The sequence below is a fragment of the Labrus bergylta genome, chromosome 14 (assembly GCF_963930695.1).
Source record: "Labrus bergylta chromosome 14, fLabBer1.1, whole genome shotgun sequence".
Classification (NCBI taxonomy): domain Eukaryota; kingdom Metazoa; phylum Chordata; class Actinopteri; order Labriformes; family Labridae; genus Labrus; species Labrus bergylta.
The window spans coordinates 21,110,044-21,134,254 of NC_089208.1; the positions used below are offsets into that span (position 1 = coordinate 21,110,044).

The window sequence follows — 24,211 nt, forward strand, 5'->3', positions numbered from 1 at the left end:
TGTATGCATTGTGAAAGGATAAGGTCAGGGTTAAAAGATAAAAGATTTAGAGCAACCAGTGCTTTAAACACATCCCTTCAGAGCTTTAATAGTGTCAATAATAAATGTATTAACACTTTTCCATGCCTGTTCTTTTTATGTTTTGTTCTTGTTTATTTCTTTTTAATGTTTTAACAGACTCTGTATAAGACTTTAACAACATGGACCATAAGAAGTCTATTGAAGACTTAAAGACATTCCCTCCCTCCTGTCTTTTCACTGAGCAGGTTTTGTCTGTCAAACAGAAAACCAAGAGCGTCTGCCTGCTGGCTTCCTCCTCCCCCAGACCTGCTGCCTGCATTAATATTCAGCCTCTCAGCCAATGACAGGAGCAGGGCGGATGACATCATGGGCTAGGGAACAGTGAGCAGCCAGTGAAGCATCCAGCCTGCCGAACAAGCTTGCTTTTAGGGTCAGGAACTGGTCTGACAAGAGAATGGCAATCCTGCCTTTAAACTGTCATTAGGACTGCACGGCTGACGATGAATCCACCCGAGCTCCTGGCTCAAAGGCGAAACACTCAGCAAGAGAATGTGAAGACATATTTCAGGTAATTCCCTCTCTGTGTATGCAATATGGGATGTGGAGGGGGGAGGCTGAGGAGAGAGGAGAGGGAAAAGGAGGAAGAGGAGGAGGAGGAGGGGGAAGCTGTATATGTAGGGTTTGCTTTGTAGCCTTCTTCTTTTTTTCCCTTCTTCTTCTTCCTCCTCTCTGCATTCTGCCCGGCTTAGGAGGCAGCTGTTTCTGCAGCATTGTGTCTGTCCGTGAGGGCGAGATGGAAATGGATGCCTGCATCACGTATTGTATGATCATATACACCCCCCCCCCCTCTGCATCACATCATCTCTGTGTGCGCTCCCCTGTGCCTCACAAATAGCATCTTTATTGATGGGGAGGTGTTAGAATCAATGGTGGCGTTTGTACGGGGCCTTGAGAGTGTGTGTGTATGTGTGCGTGTGTGTGTGTGTGTGTGTGTGTGTGTGTGTGTGTGTGTGTGTGTGTGTGTGTGTATGCCTGTGCGTGTGTGTGTGTGTGTGTGTGTGTGTGAGAGAGCTGGAGAAATGCAGCAGCTGCAGTGGAACAAAAAAGAAGCAAGGCTATTTAGGGCTGTAGACCCGAGGCTGACGGAGGGTTTAGAGCTGTATATGCTGTGGATGGATGGTGTAGCTGATGGATGCTTAATATGTTGATGGATGCCCTTTTGTTATATCTGCACTGCCTCTCTTAAGGTGGATCTTTAAGAAGATATGGCTTTTATTTCCATTTTAATGAGCACACACATGCAGAGAAGAGCCGAGACGTGCCCAAGTCTCCCGGCTTTAACATGGATGTGTGCAGCAGCTTCATGGCGGCTGTAGTGACAGGGAGATATACAACATCTGGTCACCTGACTTCATTGGGGATCGGAGTGGGGGTGGGGGCCGGTGCTGTGAAAGCTGAGCTATTCCATCCTTGGATTCTCCCCACAGCCATCGCTGGTGGAGGAAGATGGAAGGATTTACTGTCTCTCGGTCTCCTGGCTTGAGATTGGGGTGTCAGAGCTGATGTAGAGGCAAGGGAGGAAAAAAAGATTCCTCCCCCAGGAAGCGCAGTCATCCTCCGGTCTGTGAGAAGCAAGGCCTGATGGGAGACCTGTTGTCTGGCTGCCGTGTGAGGGAGGGATGTTAGGGAGTCATGTCAGTGATGGAGGGAGGGTTAGATGATTGTAGAGGGGAATTGGGGGATGGGATACTGAAGGTGATACTCCCTCCAACATTTCCCTTTTATATTGATATTGGAAATACAAAAACATAAAGTGTCATGTCCCCCCTTATAGCCCCTTCATGGTTCTTAAAAATCATTTGGCAATCCAAAGTAAACCTGTAAGATACGAGTTCAGCAATGTGCGATACCATTACTCAATATTGTGATAATGACATGAAGTGCGGTAAATTGATACAAATTTCAGAATGCATATTTACTTTAACTGGAAGTTGTTGTGTTTTTCCGCTCTCCTCCATGTTTTAATAACACCTGTGTTTGCAACATGCCTCTCCTGAATCCACAATAAATCCAACAAGCAGTTATTTTTCATCACTTAATTGGTTCCTTTAACTCTGAGCTTAGCAGGTAGCTACTTTGGGCTTCGTCTTACTGCATCAAAAGGTGTGAAAGCAGGGCCTCCAACCATTCGGTAGAAAGAACACCTGCTAAGTGACAAAGCATTGCTTGTTTACAAAAAAAAAAAAACATGTTTTATTTATCGCAATGAATTCAGACTTTTGCTCATACAATCATAACAATGAAGATGCAGTTAATTGCACAACTCGACCAGGAATCATTGGGAGTATTGTTAGTGCATAATACATACTTGTCTAAAAAAGGAAAGGACCACATTTTACATGATGGCAAACCTTGTCAGTCACAAGTTAAAATCCTTGAAGTTAAAGGAGGTTTTCCTGTGTGGGTTTTGATTGTCTTCAGTCTCAAGTTCAACGAATGAAACTTGAAGTAATTTCCGCCAACCAGTTTTGTTATAAAAAACCTCTATACTGTATGTGTAGCGCCAGTGTTGGGTGTTAAACAGCACCTGGTTTAGCAGGAAAGATACTTATCAAGTAGTCAGAGAGACACCCAGACAGAGACGCTGGGATACACCATTACAGTAGACGTGTTCGGTGTTTAAACATTGCTGGATTATTGCTCTCTCTTCTCTTGGTCTTCGATGCTCGACATGCATTATATATTTAACTCGCCTTTATCTACACACAGCTGTTACAGGCAAATGGACAATTAATAACTCCGCATGTCTACTGTGTATGTGTGTGAAGAGAGCTGCTAACTACCACATGCAAATATTCATACAGGCCTTTGTCTCTGAAGGTTACATGCACCTCATGAAAATTGTATATTTACAGGGAAAGCTCACAGACATAAGACTTCAGTCTGCTCTGATGAAGCGTGTTACTTAAAATACAGGTAGAGCTGCTGCCGTAGGCATGCAGTTTATAATGTAAACATGACACGTGCAGGCAAAACTGAAGCTGCACTGAACATTATTATGAAGAAGATCCGTAGACAGTAACACAGTTAAAACATCGTGCAGGGGAGGTAAGAAGCCCAAAAAAGGTTTTTGAAAATAAATCCCCTCTGAGATGTTAAACATATCATGCATTTTCTTAGATTCTAAGAAGAAGATCTGACCCTTGTTGTTAACTTAAAAACCCTAAACTGGTGTTAGATTGTCTTTGAAGAGTGAGCATTAAGTTCAAGAAGGACTAATCATCATAAGAGTACATTTTTGGGTCTGTACCTAGATCTCCCTTAAAAATTATACACATAAGAACAACTGAACTACTGAAGCCCTACGCGGACATGCATCCATACAGTGTTTTTATTACATTTGACCTAGGATAACAAGTTCATTTCCGTTGTATTCTTGTGACCTCTGAACTTATTTTTCTACAGCGATTAGGACATAAATATTGAGATCTCGAGAAAGCAATTTTTCTCAGTAAAGCACCACTGTTGTTTTCCCGAGATGATTCCATAAGTAAGCCAAGAAGTCAACAAAAAAAAACAACAACTGTAATCATCTTGTTATTACAGGAGAAATTAAATAAAATAAATATATGGGTGCAAGGCTTCCATACTGAACATGTTAACTTCAATAAAATATTAGAGAGAGGGATTAAATTAAAAGAGGAAAACATTTACATTCAGCATTTTTATGGTATTCATATGAAACAATGAGAGTTAGGCTTTTCTGCATGGTGTCGACATTTTGCTTGATTAACAATGATTTCATTCTAACTTGATTGAATGCAGTACCGCTAAAGGTGGTTGCTAAGCACCCCACCTGGAGCTCCTTCTCTCTATTTATTTATGTTTTGAATTTGAACATCTGTCATGAGCCGTATAACCAAAATAATGACGTTTAATGTCTAATAAATAATCAGACAACAAGCGATAAAGCAGAACTTTATTAGTGCACTGAAGCCATGTGTGTCTCTCCAGTACGTTTCCATTGGTTATAGCGAGCCGTTTTGGGCTTCCCCATGTTTTCCACTGGCCTGTGTAACCCAACACACACAGCTTCTCTTACTTCACCCCGGCTAACAAAAGCAGGAGACACTGAACCTCGTCTTGGCTCGTAGCCTGCTAACTGGACTGCCTGAAACGTGATAGTAGGACACACAGCACATACAAGTCGGCCTCCATCTGTTGAGGACTTAGTCAGGATGAGTTATGCTGCTATTGTTCCGTGTAGTTGTCAGGACTTTCCGTGGTTGACAGTTTATGCTTGTGCAGTGGCCTCGTGAGGGGTGTGTGTGTGTGAGTGTGTTTTTTAAGGGCATAGTGGTGTTAAGCAGGACTGTAGTCTTGGTGGTAGGTGTGTGAGAGCTACAGTCTGTGTGTTGTGGATTAGCATGTAGGATTGGAAGCCATCTGGCCATTTTGTCTCAGGAAGGGGAGGAGGAGTAAGAGAGAGAGAGAGAGATGGATGGATAGAGAGAGTAACAGAGGAAACACTCACACACTGACACATTGACACAGCTCCCTTCGTAATCTCCCTACTTGATGTCTGTTGCTACTTAGAATAGGGGCCGCTTGTCTGTGTGTTTGCGCCTTTGTGTGTGTGTGTGTGTGTGTGTGTGTGTGTGTGTGTCTGTGACATGCATCGTCCCTATGTGACTTATAATGTTTCTGATGCATCAAAAAAAACAAAAAACGAATGCAAATATGGCTCTGAGTTAGTCAGAGAAATGTCTTGGGAGGTGTCTTGAAGATTGTAGATTACAGTAAGATGATGCGATGGGAGGAGACGTCCCAGATGGATGAAATAAAAGGATGAAATGTTGCAGAGGAGGAGGAGGAGGAGGGTTCAGGTGGTTTAAGAGATTAGCAAGTTTCACTGGGCCGAGAGTGTGCAAGGAGTTGAAGAGGGGCGTCTGAACTTGAATTTGTTTTAAGGCTGCAGAAAAGTCAGAGGCCATTGAGTGGGCAGAGATTTCAGATGGTGAAAATATGACCTTTGACCTTAGATTTAGTTGAAAAGGTGGCAGAAAATGCTGTGATTGCTCTGAGTGATTTTTAAAGTGCAGCCTTCACATATGATCCAGCTGCAATAAGCAGTAGAAATGAAGCTAGATTACTGAATAACACCCAGGCACAGGCACTTTAATGTGTTTGTACTCCAGGTAGAAGCGTATTACTCATCTTTCACAAACATAAAACACCATTAAGCTGAAGATCAGCAGAGCAGAGTTGTCGCACTTGTTTCTTTGATCCAAATAAACCAAGAGGAATTCAGCTTCTTTCCTCGCTGTGTGGAGGTGTCACCGCTGTGTGTGGCACGCTGCCTCCCGATTTATCCACTCGTTGACACAAATATTAAGCTCATAGTAGTATTTTTCATTGCAAAACCTGTGCAGCTTCTTGTGTTTAGCTGGGCAGAGATTATCAGAATGAAATGCATGGCTGCGTGTAGCTTGGAAACAAGGCTTGGCTGTACTTCATGGAGGATAGTTTGAGTATCAGAGCCAGGTTTTTCTGGATGAAGGCACACATGGATTTGACACTTTTACACTATATTAAAGAGGATGACATCATGTTTCTACAAACTGTCTTTACATTGTCTATGTTCTCTTACTATGGGGGACTTTTTTTTTTTTTTAACCCTTTCAGCCTGACTCAGAGTAGGTGCACCAGCTGGCATTGCAGGAGGGACTCCACTCCCCTCTCTGCCTCCAGCTGGCTCTCTCACATGCCCACCCAAGCCACACTAATGCAGAAAACCCACTTTTTTTGTTACCCTACAGTGGACAAAGCAAGATAAGGAGCCTATCCTGTGCTTTGTGCTCACATTTATGGAAGATGAAAAAAACTGTACGTACCACAAAACATGTCTGATGGAGTAAACTTTAAAATCACAGTTTGTTCTTTTTAGTTCTGCAAAATATATATCAGGCAAAAAGGAAGGACTGAGTACTCATTGGATATATAAATCCACTAGTTTGTAAATAGTCAAGAGTATAGATTTAAATCATACATTTTAGAATCTTAAACATAAAGGAATAACATATTTCTGGGGTTGTCATCCTCAGTAAGTTTTTGAGTACAGGCCCATGCTCAATGTAACATCTGCGAAAGTCACCACATACCTTTAACATCAGGTCAGTTCTCATATTTGGGCCAGACTTTCTGAGAACTTCGACTTTAGTGTCCCTTGCGTCCCTAATCTCAACCCTGATCCAGTGGATTCTAGCTGTGTTAACGTTCAGGACAGCCCAGTCAGACGTAGTTTGATTTCTGCGCTCTTGATCTCATGAAACCAAACATAGTCGGTCTGTCTGTCTGGTTGGCCTTTACAATCCCTTTCTCTCGTTTCAGATTAAAAAAATTCACTGTATAATATTTCCAACTAATTGATGTTTCCAGTCGAGGTTGACGGACACTGAAGAATCGCCTACTGAGATGTCAGACTCTTGGTTGTCAATTTCAAAACGTTACTGTATTGTAGGGCTTGATACTTACAATGAATCCCTCCATGAATGTATGAATACAGTTCTTAACATATGGTTTTACTATGATGGTTACTTGAAAAATCTAAAGTACGAGCTATTCAAGATTGTGGAGATCTATGTGATCTGGTGGTGAAAGGCCAAAATTCAAGACTGCTATATACTTTATGTCATCTGTTTGATTTTCAATTGATCGTGTCATCCTCAACAACCAACATGTTGTCAGGAAATAAAAGCCCAAGCTGTTCTTTTGGTGACAGCTGACGTGTGTCTTTATCCTGGACCTGAATGTGTGCCACTTCATCATTACTATTTTTTAATTTAAAGTTAAAAGTTAAAGTTAAAGTAATTACTAAATGGACTTCAGCCTTTTCTAGTCTCCTGATTTCTCAAAGGGCTTTTACACCGCAGGTCACACCTTCCCATTCACACACTGATGGCAGAGGTTGCTACAAAAAGAGTCCATCCCAAGTAACGAATCCCATTCACACACATTCATACGCCACCTCCGAAGCAGGGGAAGCAACTTGGGGTTAAGTTTCTTGCCCCAAAGGACACATTGGACATGTTGCTGCAGGAGCTGGGCATCGTTGGACAAGTAGAACATTACTGCATAAACACTTCATAAAGATGGACGATCAAATGTTGTGTAGAAATTAGACAGCTCATTTTGTAAGGTACAATTGGAAATCTATCCTATTTTACTAGCATGATGTATAGTCTCTGTCAGACTGGGAACAAATCAGAATAAATAACAGTTATAGAGGTGTGCTTTGAATCAAATGAAGCTTCTCTGTTAGAAAGGAAACATCCCTCTAAATAGACGTCCAGCACTGTAAGCGAGCTAAGTAATAAGGTAGCAAACCTTTTCTTTTTTTAGGTTTTTTTGGGGCATTTTGTACCTTTTATGATAGAGATAGGACAGTGGAAAGAGTCAGTAATTGAGGACAGAAAGAGAGGGGAACAACGTGCAGGAAAGGTCCCACAGGTCGGACTAGAACCCGGGCCGCCTGCCTGGAGGACCACAGCCGCCACACATGCATGAGCGCCCCAACCACTACACCAGCGGCGCCCCCGGGTAGCTGACTTTTATTTGTTTTTTTAAAAAGCTTTTGTCCCCTTGAAAAACTGAGCCACCTCATTTTTAAACACGTTCATACGTCTTGTCATCCATTTTTCCACCTGACAGAAGAAACGGCTTCACTTTACAGCCCTTCTATTCTACTTGTAACAGAGAGAGAGAGAGAGAGAGAGAGAGCGGCTCCAACTGTCAGAAAACGGCGCACCCCAGTTTGATCAGATGGGACCGTTGCACTGCTTATGTCATGCTTTTAATTTAACATTGATTAACTCTGCTGCTGGCATGTTTTGATGAACACTGGAGTGTGCAAACAGCTTATTTAAGAAAATAACAGAAATCACGTACAAAACCGTTTGGGATCTTGAGACCAAAATCGGATAAAAAATGAGAAGACTTGCAGGAAAAGCGTTTCTGTTTGTGTGTACACGTGCATGTGTGGATTTGAGAAAAGCAGCACTGGGGGTAGGGAGTTCACTCAAACTAAATATTAAATGACGGAGCGAGCTCTCAAGCCTTCCCAGCAGGGGACTTAGGAGAGGATCATGCTGGTAAAATGAGAGTCATGGTGGATTTTAGCCTGTGGTGAAGAAATGGGTTTGCTTTGTTTTAAATATAAGGACCGTTATCCCGCAACCTGCTAGTTAAGAGTGGTAACCCAACCAGGGGGATTTCATGTGGTGAGAACACAGAACAGTTAGAGAGTAATTAGTCTTAGCTTGTTATCGACGTGTTTTTTTTTTTTTTAATCTCATTTGTGTTTCTGCTGATTAGCATCAGACAAGATCAGTGGAGAACATAAAGAGCCAAACAAAAGGTAATACTTACTGCAGTAATCTTATTTGGATTAAATGAGGATTGAATCAGTAAATAGTGTGTTTTTCTGGATGTGGGAAAAAAGAAATCTCAACCTGAGATTCAGTGTAGTGTGGCGTTAAAGGGCCTCGCTTCGTCTGTCATCTTTAAAAATCCACCGCCACAAAAATCTAGTTTTGTAACTGCTGGATGACCCACTTTCTTTGCTGTGTCATTTTTTTGAGTGTTTTACATGGAATGTTGGCACTTTCTTGAAACTGCACTCAAGTCCTTTCTGCAGTATGGTTTTATTTCTTATTCAAGAGGCTTATGTTTCATGTTATGAGCTGTCACGTATATTGTCGCTGCCTGTTTTTTGTAATGCTCTTTGTCAGATGTCGTTCATCTAAATAGATTTGTCTTATGTTAAAGTGCTACTGTATGAACACGATATAATAACACAGTTTATGCTTTTAGCCAATCTCTGTTGGAAAAATGTGCAACATCAGACGCAGACATCTGCCTGGTGGTTAATAACAGCTCACTGGTCACTGATTATAGATATTAATGCACTTTGTAAGATGGAATTGCTTCACTTAATAACATTTTTGAGAATAAATCGAAGTGTTCTGTCTTAGCTGAAGTCATCTTGGCAGGATTCCTGTATGTGGATCACAGAGGGGGGTAATAGGTCAGTGTGTGCATGCACATTCAAAGGGTTCTCCCTTTGATATTGTGTAATCATGCTCTAGTTAGCATGTTATGACCGTGTTTAAACCTTTTATACCCGCACCATGAAAAGATGTGCATGCTCAACATATTCATGGCTTCCTCCTAAGGCGTGTGTGTCAGCTGAAAACATGGTGGCTGTTGATAGAGGACGTTCTGTTTGACGTTTTTTGTTCCAACATTGCTATTTGATTTTACAGTTATGAAGCAATTATCAAACAATTTACCATTTTCTAAAATGTATCCGGAGTCCAATCAATATAAATACATATTTGATGCAGCTTATTTCAGGCTCTTATTCAGGCATCATTAAAGTCTAAGTTATTTCATATTTACTTTTACCCCATATATAAAACTTTTTGTTGCAGTTTCCTTCATCAACCATGGAGCGGGAACATTTGTACTTACCATGAACCCATAAAGTTTGAAGCTTAGCTGTGAGGTTGAGAATTAGCTTACACACACACACACACACACACACACACACACACACACACACACACACACTCCTGTCTCACCTGTCACCTGTTTAAAGCAAACTGGAGAGGTGGCTGTGTCTCGTTCCTGTCATGAACCAAACGCTGGCAGCTGTATGCAAAGCAGAGTTACTGAGTTTTACATCAGAGGGACTGAACCAGAGAGGTTGAAAAACATCAGACGAAAGCTAATATGTAAGAGGTTTTACAGAACAGGAATGATGATGTCACAGTGAGTTCTGGTATTGTCAGCTCCTTTTGACAGTAATGCCCCTGTTCATGGTGCAATAACATTTAATGTGCAATAACATTCTTGTAAGGTGCAATGATACCAAAAGATGTTATACAACAGAAGAAGACTAAACTGAAAACACTCACTTTCTCTTTTTCTTAATTTGTTATATACCTTTGATGAATGCTTTTTTTTTTTCCCCCACACAGAACATTTCATATACTGTGTGACATGACATAAAAGACGTTAGATTCTTTTAAGTGATAAACATGTCCTTTAAAAAGAATTCAACTTGGACGTTCTATTTTGACGTTATAAGAGATCAGATGCTCCAGCTTTTTGGGGTTGTGCTAAGCTAAGCTCACTGTCTGCCAAATGTAGTTTCTTATTTATTATACTGAATTTAGAGGTGTTTGAATCTCATCTACAAAACAGGGAAAAAGGGTATTCACCAAAATTATGTCAGGTAACATTGTTGACATTGGAGTTTGAATTAATGTTTTCCTAAGTCCATATAATTACCACATCTGCATATTATAGATACAGTTACGGGGGGGGGGGGATAATATTGCATAATATCGTCTCCCAGGTGGTCAACTTGGCTTTTAACTTGAAATAAGTGAATAAAAATATGCATTCTTCCTTGAAGACATTTTCAACACATGAGGATTTGATCTTGGAAGCATACATTTTTCTCTCATGTCCCCCTTGGCTCCTCCTCTGCCCCCCCCCCCCCCCACACACACACACACACACACACACACACACACACACACACACACACACACCTTTGTTTAAAGTTAAGGGGGGATCTCCACACTGTCTGTTTTATCCTGACCTTGAGAGGCCGACAATGTGAGAGAGGAGCGTTTGTGCAGCAAATGTTCACATCTGTGTGGCGTCATCCTCCAGTGCTTCAGTGTCTTGTGTTCTTCCTGTGCTCTTCAGGTTTTCCATGTGGTGTTGTTTTTGTGTTACATAAAGGTTGCCAGGTGAACTGGTCCAGTCTTCCTTTGCTTTATACGCAGTAGAGTAGTCCGACTTTTTCTAGCCTCTCACCATAAAACACTCTCCAGTTGCCAGTAGAAGTACTATACTGACCATACTAAAATGAATGAGATAAAGGTGAACGGCGGCTGGAGTGTCCCCTCCTTCCTCCTTATCCTTTGAACGTCCTCTAGCTGTCCATCCCATCCAAGTAATCAGCATCCTTCAAAGAAGCACAGCCAAAGTTGAAGCCAAGTCAAACAGAGTAGCGTGTCCTAATCAGGGGCAACGAAGAGCCGGGCTTATGGAGCCCTCCCCCACACTGCGGGGCCATTACTGGCCTGCCATGGGCTCAAGATTAGAGCCTGTTCCTGTGTTAGCCATTCAAAATCAGCATTAATGTTTGAAAAGAGCAGAGAAAATGCCTGCTCTTCATGGCCAGATTAATATTTTATGGAAGAGAGATGTGAAAACATCCCCTGTAATATCTGAGGATCTGGGATGGGGTGTTTGTGGTGGGTCTGTGTGTGTGTGTGTGTGTGTGTGTGTGTGTGTGTGTGTGTGTTTTGTACATATATATTGAGCTGTCAAATTGTTACATCCTACCAAAGTAATTCAAGCTTAATACATTTTACTTTTGTCATATCTGACAAATTAGTGATTATTACATAAGTGCCACACCTGCTGTTTCTGCTGTTTTATAAACTTTAACGATCTACTTTTATGTCTGCTAATATATTTAAGCCTAATGAAAGGATTTATTCAGTACAAGGCGAGAGGCAGGCGTAGACTTGATTTATAATGTTGAGAGACTGGCCTGTGTGTTTCATAAATAGGAGCTGCTTGTTTCAGGGACAGAGCACTCCCTGACTGCTTGCCTCCCTGTCACTCTGCACAGTAAATAGGTCAGTGTTTTATGGGAGTGAAGACTCAGTAATGTCTGGGCCTACATGAATCTGCCATCCTTAGCTGTCTGACCGCTCGGCAGGGCTGCTGCTGCTGCAGCAGTCAGGTGATCAGCCAAACAGCCACACGGCAGGGGGGATCAGAGTTAGAGATTTGTCATGAAAGAATCATTTGGCTTCTTGTGGTTTCCCGTTTTATTCTTCAGCTGGTGGCACAGACTTTCATCGCTGCCTGATATAGAAATGACAACAGTCAGACGCTGAGGAGTTTCACAGCTACATTATTCATCCACAGTGCTCTCCGATGGCACTTGTGTACTGAAATTATCATATTTACGGGCATGCGCATTCTCTGTCTGATGTAGGTGTATTCAGTTTTGCATGCTTGAGGACAACGTTGTGTATGGATGAAGCAAATAAAAATAAATGATCAATTCTAGCTGTAAACGTTCTAAATCTTCCTTCACCTTTTTTATAATTTGATGTTGCAGACATGGATTTTTTCCCTCTTTGTCTGCAGACCAAATAGCAACCTGATTGATTAGATCCCAGTGGCTGCCGGCAGATCTCGCTTGTGCCATGCACATGTGAATCCACTTGTGTGCCTGACTTCTAAAAGCTGTAATACATACTGTAGCTGGCAGAACATGTTCACAAGATTATATTAGTGGATTAACAGAGGCACCAGTCACAGCTGCATTCGGCTAAACAGGACAGAGCGGCTTGTATGTGACTACATCTCTAGACAAGGTGAACACAGTTTGCACGGCATTATGCACAACATCATGTACAATTTGAATGTGATTTCATGGAGTGGAGCTGTTGAAATATTTGTCTTCGTTGACAATGTTGCAGTTTACCTTGTCCTCTATTAAATGCTGACGTAGCATTCCAGCAGCAGAGCTAGCTTGTCTTAGTGGTTAATTTGAATGGCAGAGCAAATGGTTCCATACCTATGTATCAGAATTTGAACTGTTTCTTGATCATATGCGGCTTATTGGCAGTCCTCCAAATGTTAGCTAGCTTGACTTAGTTGCAAATCTAATGAAGGTTAAAATCTAAAACGTGTACATATCGTTTTTCATCCATCCTCATCTGGAATTATAAATTAAAACTCAAAACTATTTATTGTTTCATCTTTACAAGTACTCAGAAGTCATTGATATCCAACATATCTCCTGCTCTCCTGAAGCAATGTTTAACAGTATTTACTGCAATGCTAGCATACCTAGCCATGTTTCATGTGTGTTAGTGGCACACATGGTGGAGCTTGTTTTAACGCCACATTTTGTTGTTGGCTTGGCAACCTTCTCCATCTTTTTTCCTCTTTGATGTTAAGATGAGCCACGTTGCCAGTGAGTCCCGGTGGCTCTTGCTCTAGCATGTCAACATTGTGACGCTCTTCTGTAAACAGCAGAGTAAACCGAGTTTTACTGGGTTTTGTTGATAGTGACACGCCTAACCTCCACCCGAAGAGAACCTGTTTGCTGCTGCTGTCTGGATTCCCCGTGCATGGTAGAAACTGACAAAAGAGTCACCGCCACTCCAACTAGTATATGTTAATAAGACCCGACAAATACACCAGGAAAAAAATCTTAAATATTTACCAGTACAGGAAGTGTTCCTCACTAGTGCTCTGGTTACTCACAAACAGTTCGTGCCCTCAAGCTAAACTGGATCAACATGTAAATTGTATTTGTTTTGTAAACCACTCCATCAGGAGGGACCTGTTCCAGGAAAGGGAAGCGTGCTGCTTCTATATGAGTTCAACTGATGTTATCTTCATCCCAAACAGATTTTTTTTTATATATTAAACAATTCACTTGCTCGTTCAATCCAAATTCATATGTTGCACCACTGCTCAGATAAAACATGAATATTCATCTAACAAGCTCTGATATGAAGGCCAGCGAGTATGGGCAGCTATCTGCCAAATAATTCCCTGCAGTGATGATTTGCCTAATTAAAAAGATCACAGTGCAGTTTCTCTGTTACAATCCTTTGCCAAGTGAAAGCAAATTCTTCTTATTCTCATCACATCACCAGCAGGGAGGAGCAAAATGACACTGTTCAGTATTTCAGGAAACAAGACTTTTGGTTGTCATTTATTTCAGACCCATGTTTGATCTTCAAGACTTTACACATGTGAATAAATGTGAATTATTCTGTCGTCTATGAATAAAACAAAAGAATCAGCCCAATTACAAATAAGGGAACTTTTTTTCCCCCAAGGGCAGAAAAGCAGATTATATGAGAGACTGTCACACAGAAGAAGTTAGCAAGGTGTGTTAAGAACAGGGGATATATTTTTCTGAGGTGTTACCAGGGTGTTACTGCGTATATACAGTTTTGTCAAAGTTTGGGATTAGGATTAAATACCCATCAATTGAACTACAGGCAAGAAGGTTGATCGGAACAAATTTAATCAGACTAGAATTAAAATCTACAGACCAGTGAAACAGTCCGTGCAGAGAAGAGACCGTGAGTGAACTAAGTATGTTTTTGTTTATCTGGTTGTGCTATCTTTACAGATTCCTGAGGAAGTGACACATTACTTACACATATTTGTCACAAGACTTTTGAAGAGGTCTTCTTTTCTTCTTTTTTTATTTGCTACATATTCCACAACTCTGATTCCTTCATTTAAAACCAGTCCTTTTAAGACGATAACAAAGAGAAGGGTGTTACCAGTCAGATTTTATCTCGTGCAGAAGACGGTTACATAAAGTCATATAAAGGCCACTGTGAAGGCACATGTGTTCTTTGTCAGTGTCAGCCAGCGCGGTGTAAGAGCCGAGGAGTGGTCTTTGTTTGCTAATGTAGGTCTCCACTAAGGGGGCGGCCTGGATGGCCCGCTTTTTCTGGGACGCTCGTGCAGCATATCACATGATGGGCCTGTCCTCGGGGCGAGGCAGTGAAGGAGTTTAAGATGGAAGTAGGATGTGGGTAGATGGGAGATGAGAGGGTGAGTGATGGGAGCGTTTACTCTTGCCATTTTCTTTTAGGATCAACTCCTGGTTACCGTTTTTTCTCAGCTGAACGGACCCACTGGATGTCAGACTCCACCCCGCTTACACAAAAACTCCAGTTACAGAAACAAGAAGAAACACAATTTGTGCATTGATTTTATTTTTTGAGTTGTCTTCTTCTAAATCTTAATGATATCTTCCTGTGTTATGCACATAATAAAATGTGTTAGCTGAGGACTCCTCTTGTTAAAAATCTAAGATAGGCTGACATAGAATAGGCATCATGTGAAAACTATCAGGAGTAGTCTTGTCATGCGATCATGTTGTCACAGCTGTCACAGTCAGAGTACCCTACTTTTTCTAGTGCTGCCAGAGAGAGAACAGAAAGTCTCATACTGTACACCGCTGATAAATGTGGCCTAATTATAAACCACACTTATCAGCATTCATGTTACAACACTAATTAGTGTCAGAATAATCAAACAGCAGACTTGTATTCAGTAAAAATTCTTGGCACAACTATCCAGAAAGAAGGAATTGATCAGAAAATCAGCAAAAACTCAATATAAGTAATCAGTGAGGATTAAGTATTTTTTCTCTTTTTCCAGTTTTATTAAATATGAATTCAAGTTGCTTTTCTTTGTAAGATGACTTATTAAGTATAACCTACATTTATCACATTATAGGCTCTGGTAAATTGCAAATCCTAAAGCCAATTTATCTCAATTTAATGTCATTTTATAGATGATTTAAACTTGTAGAACGTGTATTTTATCCATTGACTGTATATAAAGATGGACAACGTGTGTACACCGCATCTTGTTGTAAAAGACCAAAGCCAGAAAAACCCCTTAATGGGCACTGACATATTGTTCTAGTGACCTGAGCCAGAGACGGTAGAGAAGGTATCTGACCAGTGGAGCCATGAAATTCATGTTTGCACCTTCTATTGACACATTTAACTGTAAAATGGCAAAGAGGTCGATTATAGTCAGAGCAGAATCTGACAGATTCTTACGTCCATTTAAAGCAGATACTCGGGGCTTTGGAAAGTCGACTGACTTATGTTTGTTACCGTTTTTTGTGACGTTTACTCTTCTACTCTGCTAATGCAGTGCACACAGTGCCTCAGGAGCCACATTTGTCAACAGAGCTGTCAGTCATGGTTTTGTGCTTCTTTTTTTAGCATGAAATTCCAAACTGAAACTACATTTCTCAGAAAAATGAAGTTAGCATGACCAAAACCGCATTTCTTTAAGTTATCTTTTGCCCTTTCTGTCAACATGGATGAGGTGAAGCTAATTACCTATACTGCAGCCGGTCAGTAGGGGGGGCTGAAATTGTTTTGGCTTCACTTTGGAGAGGTGGGGTTGCTGTCATGACGTCCATCTTTTAGATACAGTCAGAATTTATAACTGACATTTTCAAAACGCAGCCAGCAAGCTGTCTCAACAATTGGGTTGACTTCTTTTTTTCATCTGACTGTTACATTGACCAAAACATTTGTAAATTTAACAAAATCAGAACACTTTGCTCTGTCTGTGGATAGGGTTGTTGTTGAACAAGAAGAAACAATAAAAATGAAAGTTGTTATGCTTCATCATCAATAGCGATTTTGTATGCTTCATGAAAGTCTGACCGATCCCTCTCAGGACTTTTCTAACACTGAACTCTTCCCTCTCTCTCCCTCCTAGGACATTGTGAGTGCTACTAAAGATGTCTGATAGTGTCGATATTGAAGAGAAACCACCAGCCCCCCCCTTGAGAATGAACAGTAGTTCCCGAGACTCTTCATTGTTGAATCACGCCTCTAAACCGCTTCCAATGGCTCCTGAAGAGAAGAACAAGAAAGTCCGCCTGCGCTCCATCTTCCCAGGGGGAGACAAGAGTGAGTGTCCTCCTTCATACTCAGATAAATGTAATTTACTAATTTCCTGTGTATAAAAATACACCCAATCGGCATGTAATTAACTTTTGTTCATCTCCTGCAGCAAACAAGAAGAAGGAGAAGGAACGTCCAGAGATATCCCTGCCCTCAGACTTTGAACACACCATTCATGTTGGCTTTGATGCTGTAACAGGAGAATTCACAGTGAGTATCTCTTTCACTGACAATCCAGAATAAAAAAAGTGAGACTCATGCTTCTAAAATTCTCCTTGCAGGCACACATTTCTAAAAAGATCCACAATTCCCTGAGGCGATGGAGTCCACCAAATGATATATTTTTTCTCCGCATGAGGTTGAAATACGAGTTACTTGAATAACAACCACTCTATCTCGCCTATCAGGTGAAACCTCCTCGAGAACCCGCTAGTATTATTTTTGTAAATTGTTGCTTGGCAGCAGTTTCACTTTGCAGGTTATTTCCATTGTTACTAAAAAATATAACCTGAAAAGATACAGTGATAAAAACTTTGAAGATACAGTTCTCTGGACAGATTTCTCTGCCAATTTGACTTACTGTGTTATCACGTCAGGACTCTTAAAAGTGACACCTATGACATGAATGAGGGTAATGTGAACGCAAGCTTATTGTTCAAATCATATGTTGGAAGTTGGATAAAGAAAAAGGAGACATTAAAAAAAGTTATTAGATGAATCCTGGTGAGAGGTGACACTAACACAAAATTGCAGTAAATTAATAGATGAATCCTGCACTTAACGTTGTTAGGGGTATTTCATAATCTTCAGTTGATAACATATTGTGATGAATCATAATATAATTGTATTCAAAAGTATTCCTGATATAATTTTTCACACATCCTGCCATAATGAGTGAAAACCCATTAAGAGATATCCATATACTGTCCTTTTCATGAAGTAAAACAAAAGCCAACTCTGAAGCAGAGCCAAAACCCAAGGCATAAAAGTGTGTTTTAAAGTTACATTTGAAAACAGGCAGTGTGGAAGACAGACGAACATGTGGAGACAAAGCGTTCTAGAGCTTCTGTTTAGATCAGATCTGTTGATCTGATTGTCCGTGATGAAATATGTGGTTTTAAAAGGTCAGTGAGATAAGAAGGAGACCGCACAGGGAGTAAGTAAAGTGATGCTGAAATTGGGGAGATCTGCTCAAATTTGCATTTACCAGTTAAAAGACAAGCTGCAGCGTTTTGAACAAGCTTAAGATGATTGAGAGAGGCTTGGCTCTCCAACATGAAGTGCATTACAATAATTAAGATAAAAGTGAGCACAACCTTCTCAAATTCAGTGAAAGATAAAAAGGACTTAACCTTGGATAAAAGCTGGAGTTGGTAAAAGCTAGATCTCACATCAGAATTTATCTGCTGGTTCATTTTAAACTCTTTGTCCTTTATGACCCCCAGATTCTTTACAGACGATTTGAGGAAGAATTCTAGGGGGGACAGGTCCATACCTGCATCTATGTCGCCCCCACTGGGCCCAAAAAATAATGACCTCCGACTTGCTCGCATTGAGCTTGAGAAAATTCAATACCATCCAAACTTTAATGTCTTTCAGACAATCTAACGGAGGGCCCAAGTGGTTAGTTGCTTTCATTTTCAGGGGCATGTAAAGCTGTGTGTCATCAGCATAGAAATGGAAAGAGACTCCATACTTTTTAAGCATGAACCCCAGGAGAAGCATAGAATAGGATAGGACCAAGTATGGAGCCTTGGGGGACTATTCAAGAGGGGCTCAGTAGGGAGTACTGACGCCAAGGCAGACAGAGAACTTTCTGTCAGCCAGGTAAAATCTGAACCACTCCAAAGCGGTACCTTAAATCCCACCTCAGTGCTTCAGACGAGAAATTAAAATGTTGTGCTCTACAGTGTCGAAAGCAGCAGTGTGATATAAAAGCACAAGAAAAGCTGAATCCTCAGAATCAGCAATTAATAAAAGATAATGAAAAACCTTTAAAAGTGCAGTTTCAGTGCTGTGAGGTGCTTTAAAACCCGATTGGAACACCTCAAGGATGGCATTTGTGTTAAAAAAGTGTGTAGTTGACGAAAAACAGCTTTCTCCAAGATTTTGTACTGAAAGTTGAGTTTGGATATAGGCATGAAATTGGACAGAACAGAGGTGTTCTAGTTGGGGTTTTCATGGTTATCTGGGAGGAAACAATTATTCATATTTATTTTGCTCTTTGATCCCTGTTCAAGAAACATCTTTTCTCTGATCCCAAAGACAGTTCGAAGAAGGCTATTTATACACAAACAGCTGATTTAATTGTAAAAATATCCAGTTTATAGAGATGTTATGAATGAAACCCATTGTTGGATGACATTCAGGCCACATAAATGGTGTAATGGTCGTTAACGGGCATTTATACACGCAAAACCAGGATTTAAAATTAAGAAAGCCTTGAAAGAACGGTTTAAAATCTATGGAAATACATTTCCTTGCTAAGAGACTGAGACATGTAAGACTTATACTTATCTATGTAAGATATACTACTCTAATACATGTCTAACAAATATTAGGCTAAAGCATAAGCTGCCAAAAACATGGATTCAACCATCGGGCTCTGAAGTGGTATTTTGAAGCCCAATGATGGCGGTTGCCATATTGGAAATGCTGACTCCACCTACCGCTTATAGTCTTATTGTAGAGTTATGGCTGGCCTGAGGCCTCCTGGCAAATAGCTGCAACGCTCCTTTGAATCAAATTAGACATGCCCCTTTTTTAGCTTAATTATCAGTACTTTTGGCTTTAATGTAATCCAAAGAGATGAGTTATACAAATAATTCACCCTCAATAAAGTTTTTACAAATAAAGAAATGAGCTGGAGAGACCATGGAGATGTTTTTGTATCCGGATGTTAACATGTTCATATCTGCTGTAAAAAAAAAACATTTTAATTTGAGCTCTTAATCGGGAATCCTTGGTATTTTGTGCTTTCCCATTAGCTTCCTTTGTCCACACAAGCATAAACACAAACAAAGCAAGAACAATATTCTTTTATTTTCATACATCCTGTTGGGTGACTTAATATTGTTTTAATAAGTTGACCCCAGAATATTAAAAAACGGACTGTGAGTCATTTTTGTTATAGCTGGGCTTTTGGAGAGAAGTTTAAACCAATATCCAACTGTAGTTATCTCAGTGAGAGTTGCATAACAAGCCTGAAGTGAGCATAAAGTTACAATTTTTGTTTTATTTGTGCTTGAGAATCTCAGTTCAGCTGGAGATTTTCCAAGGATAATACCCGCAGGCAGACAGGAAACCAAATATAGATATATCAGATTTAGTTTTTATGACCTTTTCACAGAATTGTTTTTAATTTTCGGGTAACTCTAAAGACAGCAAAATAATGTGCCTTCTTCTAAAAGACCTTCTTCCATTTAAACTGCACCAACCTTAACCTGGTGTTGATAGTCCGTCTTTGTGCACATTCTTGGCAGACTCTTCCAGTCGTCTTCAGTGATCACTAAAGACCGAACGTGCTTTTAAACAAACCCTACACCTACATTTCACAAATTATTAACAACCCACAACTTCCTTTAATTCTGTGCAGGGTATCCCAGAGCAGTGGGCACGGCTCCTTCAGACCTCCAACATCACTAAGCTGGAGCAGAAGAAGAACCCGCAGGCTGTGCTGGACGTCTTAAAGTTCTACGACTCCAAAGAGACCGTCAACAACCAGAAATACATGAGCTTCACCTCAGGAGGTAAGCCGGCTCAACATACTCATAAAACGAAACATCAGCCGTCAATACAGCATCTGCTTTTCATACTTATATCTAAGAGTGTTGAGTTTCAGTTTGTTACCTCTATTTCATTTCAGACAAGTCGGCACATGGGTACATCGCAGCAAACACTCTGGTGAGTACCAAAGCTTACTTTGGTTAGTTTTCATTACATCCTTCATAAGATATTTGATGACCACTTTGACTTAAAAAAAAAAAGAAAACAAATAAAAGTTGATCCGACAAAATAATAGCTGAGTCATATTTAAAACTTCATATTAAAGGTTAATGGTACTGCTGATTGAACACGCCCCTTTTTGTTGACGGTTACCGTAACCCTGTGTCAATTGTATAAAGTATTATTTTTTTGCTCCACATTTTTTATCAATATCCCTTATTACTTGTTTGGTTATCATAGCACAGACATTAGAAGTCATCCCAGTTTCTACCTTCTTACCATGCACTTTCTCGGTCAAACTTCATTTCTTTGGAAATCTCTGAATTCATTGTAATGTGTAGAGGGTAACATACTTTATGCTTGTAATGGTGTTCTGATTCATCAGGTAAGTTGAAACATTAGGAGGATTTATTTCCTCTTCTTGAATGTGGGAGAAATGATACTTCTCTGTTGGCAGTAAATCTTGTGTCACTTGTTAGTCTTTGTGGTAATATCTGTGACAGGCTGTGTTACGTCCCTGCAGGTTAGCTTCACACACTTCTGCCTCTAATGGACAAAACATGCTCGTTCCCCTCTAGAGGCTTACTGCGGCGTAGTGCCCTGCATTTTCCATACGTGCGACTAAGTTTGAGGCTCCTGCAGAAAAATGGAGAGAGCCGAGGCTGCTCATTGTTTATTTTTCCAATCTGCACTACTTAAACTGATTTTGAAACAGCCACAGACGAGCTCCACTGGAGACTCAGCGGCATCTAGAGGGACTCCCGCTGTGCTGACCTCATTCCTGGCTTTGACCAGAGTAATCTAAGCTTTGAATGCCTCGGCCTGAACATGCTCAGCTGGGTAAAGAAGTGGAGTCCAAGTCTGTTCAGTGGGATTCACTGCCCCCCAGGCAAACTACAATAGGCTCACTTAATGCAGGGCTATTGCCTGAGAGAGCTCTTTGCCACTGAAGAGCAGGCGGGTGTGGCAGTGTGTCTAAAAGGTTGAGCCATCCCAGTGAGGGTATTAAGAGCATCTCAGCCTTGGACCGTCACAGCGGTGCATGGCCTGCAGAAGTGACTCAGCTATTGGCTGCTCCTATTGGGCTGGACTGTCGCACTGTCGCAGATGAGCAGAACTTCAGGAAAGTGCCAAATATTGATCAACAAAAGAAGCACCGTTACTTTTCAAAGCAAAACGAACCCATCATGAGCTACCTGATATTGTCTGGTAGACTTTTTTTTCCCCCCATAGACTGCATTAAAGATGATATTTGTCTACAGTCGATGCTTTTTATCTGCCACAGTTTATGTAAACCCCACTGCTTTGGATTTACAATTACTAGAACTCTTCTCAGCTGTTTTATGATTAGTCAGAGGGAAACATGTAGCTCTCCTCTGGTCTTTTTGTAAGACCTTTTTAAGCACTGCATGCAGCCAGTCATTTGTGTTTCAGGTCGATCCCATGCCTCACCTTGACCTTAGTACAGCATACATTTATACCTGCAGATAACAGCGCTAGGGACACTGTTTTGCATCCTAATGCAGCCTCGGCCAGACCACAGTGTAATAATCCAGTTTAGGTTTGAGGAAACCTAATCTTAAATTTACCTTCTGCCCTCTGATTTTTCACTCTTACAGGCTCAGTAATGTTTTCTGTATCATTGATGAATTGCTTGGACCAGACAATAGAGACAGATTTTTGCAGATTTTCTTCATCACAGGCAGAAATTAACAACACATTCTTTTGATACATTTCCCCCAGTGTGTTAGGCTCAGTTGTTGCTCCTTGAAGTGACTGATAACTTGTTTTTGTCTGCGCTGGAGTAACGTGTGAGGAGGTCCCCTTGTTGACCTTGCTGAGTTTTTCTGGTTATCATTTTATTCTTCCACTACCACCCACTGAGAGATGTTTAACTTTAAGTTTTTGGTTAAGTGTCAACACAGGCAGCTCAGCCTCTGGCCGTACAACTGTTTACAGCATGAACCTTTTGTGTATCAGAGCGTGTGAGCTTTCTCTCTCACTGCACTTGATATATCATCTAATATGTGTGTGTTTTTGACATTTCTGCTACACTTCACGAAAACTGTATATAATCCAGAATTATCAATGGATGCTGAAAATGTGTATTCGCTGTCAGAATTGTCTTTTCTTGTGAAAAGAGGAATTATTACAGTAAAGGTCGAACCAGCCTGTATGATTTGTACTCAATCAGAGGAGCAGCTAATTAATAAACTGTAAGAATCTTAGGATGTTTTCATTTTCAAGTCCGTACAGATTATTCAGGTAATTGTAACAACCCAAATCAAAATTTTGTGAGGTCTACTTGGCTTAAATATCTGATTGACTGATTGTTAGTCCTAATACATTTATTGAAGCATGTGTTTCTGTCTTTATGGTAAAAAAAAAAGGGAACAAATCAATCCCCAGCCCGCCCCAGGTTTGATCTTGAAATTTAGAGAATTGGTCATAAAGTACCACTTCCACTTCATATCAAGAAAAATTGTGATGCATTTATAATCTGAATATATCCCCATATTTATAATATTAACTAACAGTAAAGAAGAAAAAAGCATTTACTCATTCAGACCGACGAGAGCAGCCAGAGGTTTTTTTTATCAGAGCCAGTGTGAGCAATGATTTAATCCACAGAGGAACTATTTTCCTGTCTGAATAAGAACTATGTTCAAAGATCTGACAAAGAATAAAAAAAAAAAAAATTACTTATATTGCTTCGCAGATTTTTTTGTATGTTGCAATTTTACATGTCTGTGAAGATGAATACCAAGTGTTGGTTTCATAGGAGGTGTAATCTTTTAACCTCGGTCTTCCAGTGGGTTGCATCTTTACTAGGTTGTCAGGGAAAGTGAAATCAGGCGCATATAACTCTAAAAGAAGTAGATGTTATCCAGCATATCTCAGCATCCACATAAAAGCAGATAAAAACACAACTTTATACTTAGAATCTGAATAGAAATCATGAATAAGAGAGGACGATTGTAGGAGGTTGTCAGTTGATTTGCGTCTATCATTTCCTCTCCTCATGCTGAGTGTTCAGAGGACATTTACGGACCCGATGTCCATCCCTGGGTAGCGAACCCCTGCCCTCCCCCTCTCTCCCCTTGAATACTCTTAATCATTGTGTGGGCTTGTCTTGAGTAAAAACCTCCCATTCTCAACCTTCACATTCAGAACCGGCTGCTGTCATCTGGGCCTCCTGTCAGCCTTAGAACCTGCAGCGCATTATTTGACAAGGTAACTCCTCCATATTACTTTCCACATGATGTTTCTCTGCATTGGCTTTGGAGCTAAATTTGATCTTCTAATTTGGTGTAAAAAAAAACAAAAACAATAATTATTTGATTCTAGAGCCACCATCTTTCTCTGTATTTAAATCTCATGGGGGGTATGATTGGATCTATTCATTTTTCTATTTTTCAGATGTATTTATTATCTTCCACAAGAGCACCTCCTACCTTTTTTCTAACGGACGCTCTCTGAAATGGCAGGGCAGGGGCGCATGCCATAGAGGGTTGTGATGACTGTCAAACTGCATGTATGAGCTCATAATCCTTACAATTAGATCCACATTCCCAATAATGTGCCCGTTACTTCATCCCCATTGTAGACATTACGGCATGGCTCTGCAATAAAAAACACATGGCACTGCTTATAGTTAGACTCATTTCTGC

General features: G+C 40.6%; 1 protein-coding gene across 2 annotated transcripts in view; it reads left to right on the forward strand.

Annotated features, from left to right (window-relative positions):
• Window positions 1–387: 387 nt before the first annotated feature.
• LOC109983551 (serine/threonine-protein kinase PAK 3) overlaps window positions 388–24,211 on the forward strand; it is a 35,245-nt gene continuing 11,421 nt past the window's right edge. The window contains exons 1-6 of one of the 2 annotated variants that reach the window (XM_020633313.2): window positions 388–589; window positions 16,408–16,601; window positions 16,705–16,805; window positions 20,191–20,344; window positions 20,461–20,498; window positions 23,712–23,774. In XM_020633313.2, the coding sequence (XP_020488969.1) occupies window positions 16,430–16,601; window positions 16,705–16,805; window positions 20,191–20,344; window positions 20,461–20,498; window positions 23,712–23,774 (528 nt within the window). In that variant the 5' untranslated portion in view covers window positions 388–589; window positions 16,408–16,429. The remainder of the gene's footprint in view (window positions 590–16,407; window positions 16,602–16,704; window positions 16,806–20,190; window positions 20,345–20,460; window positions 20,499–23,711; window positions 23,775–24,211) is intronic. The other variant, XM_020633314.2, reaches the window with a different exon arrangement.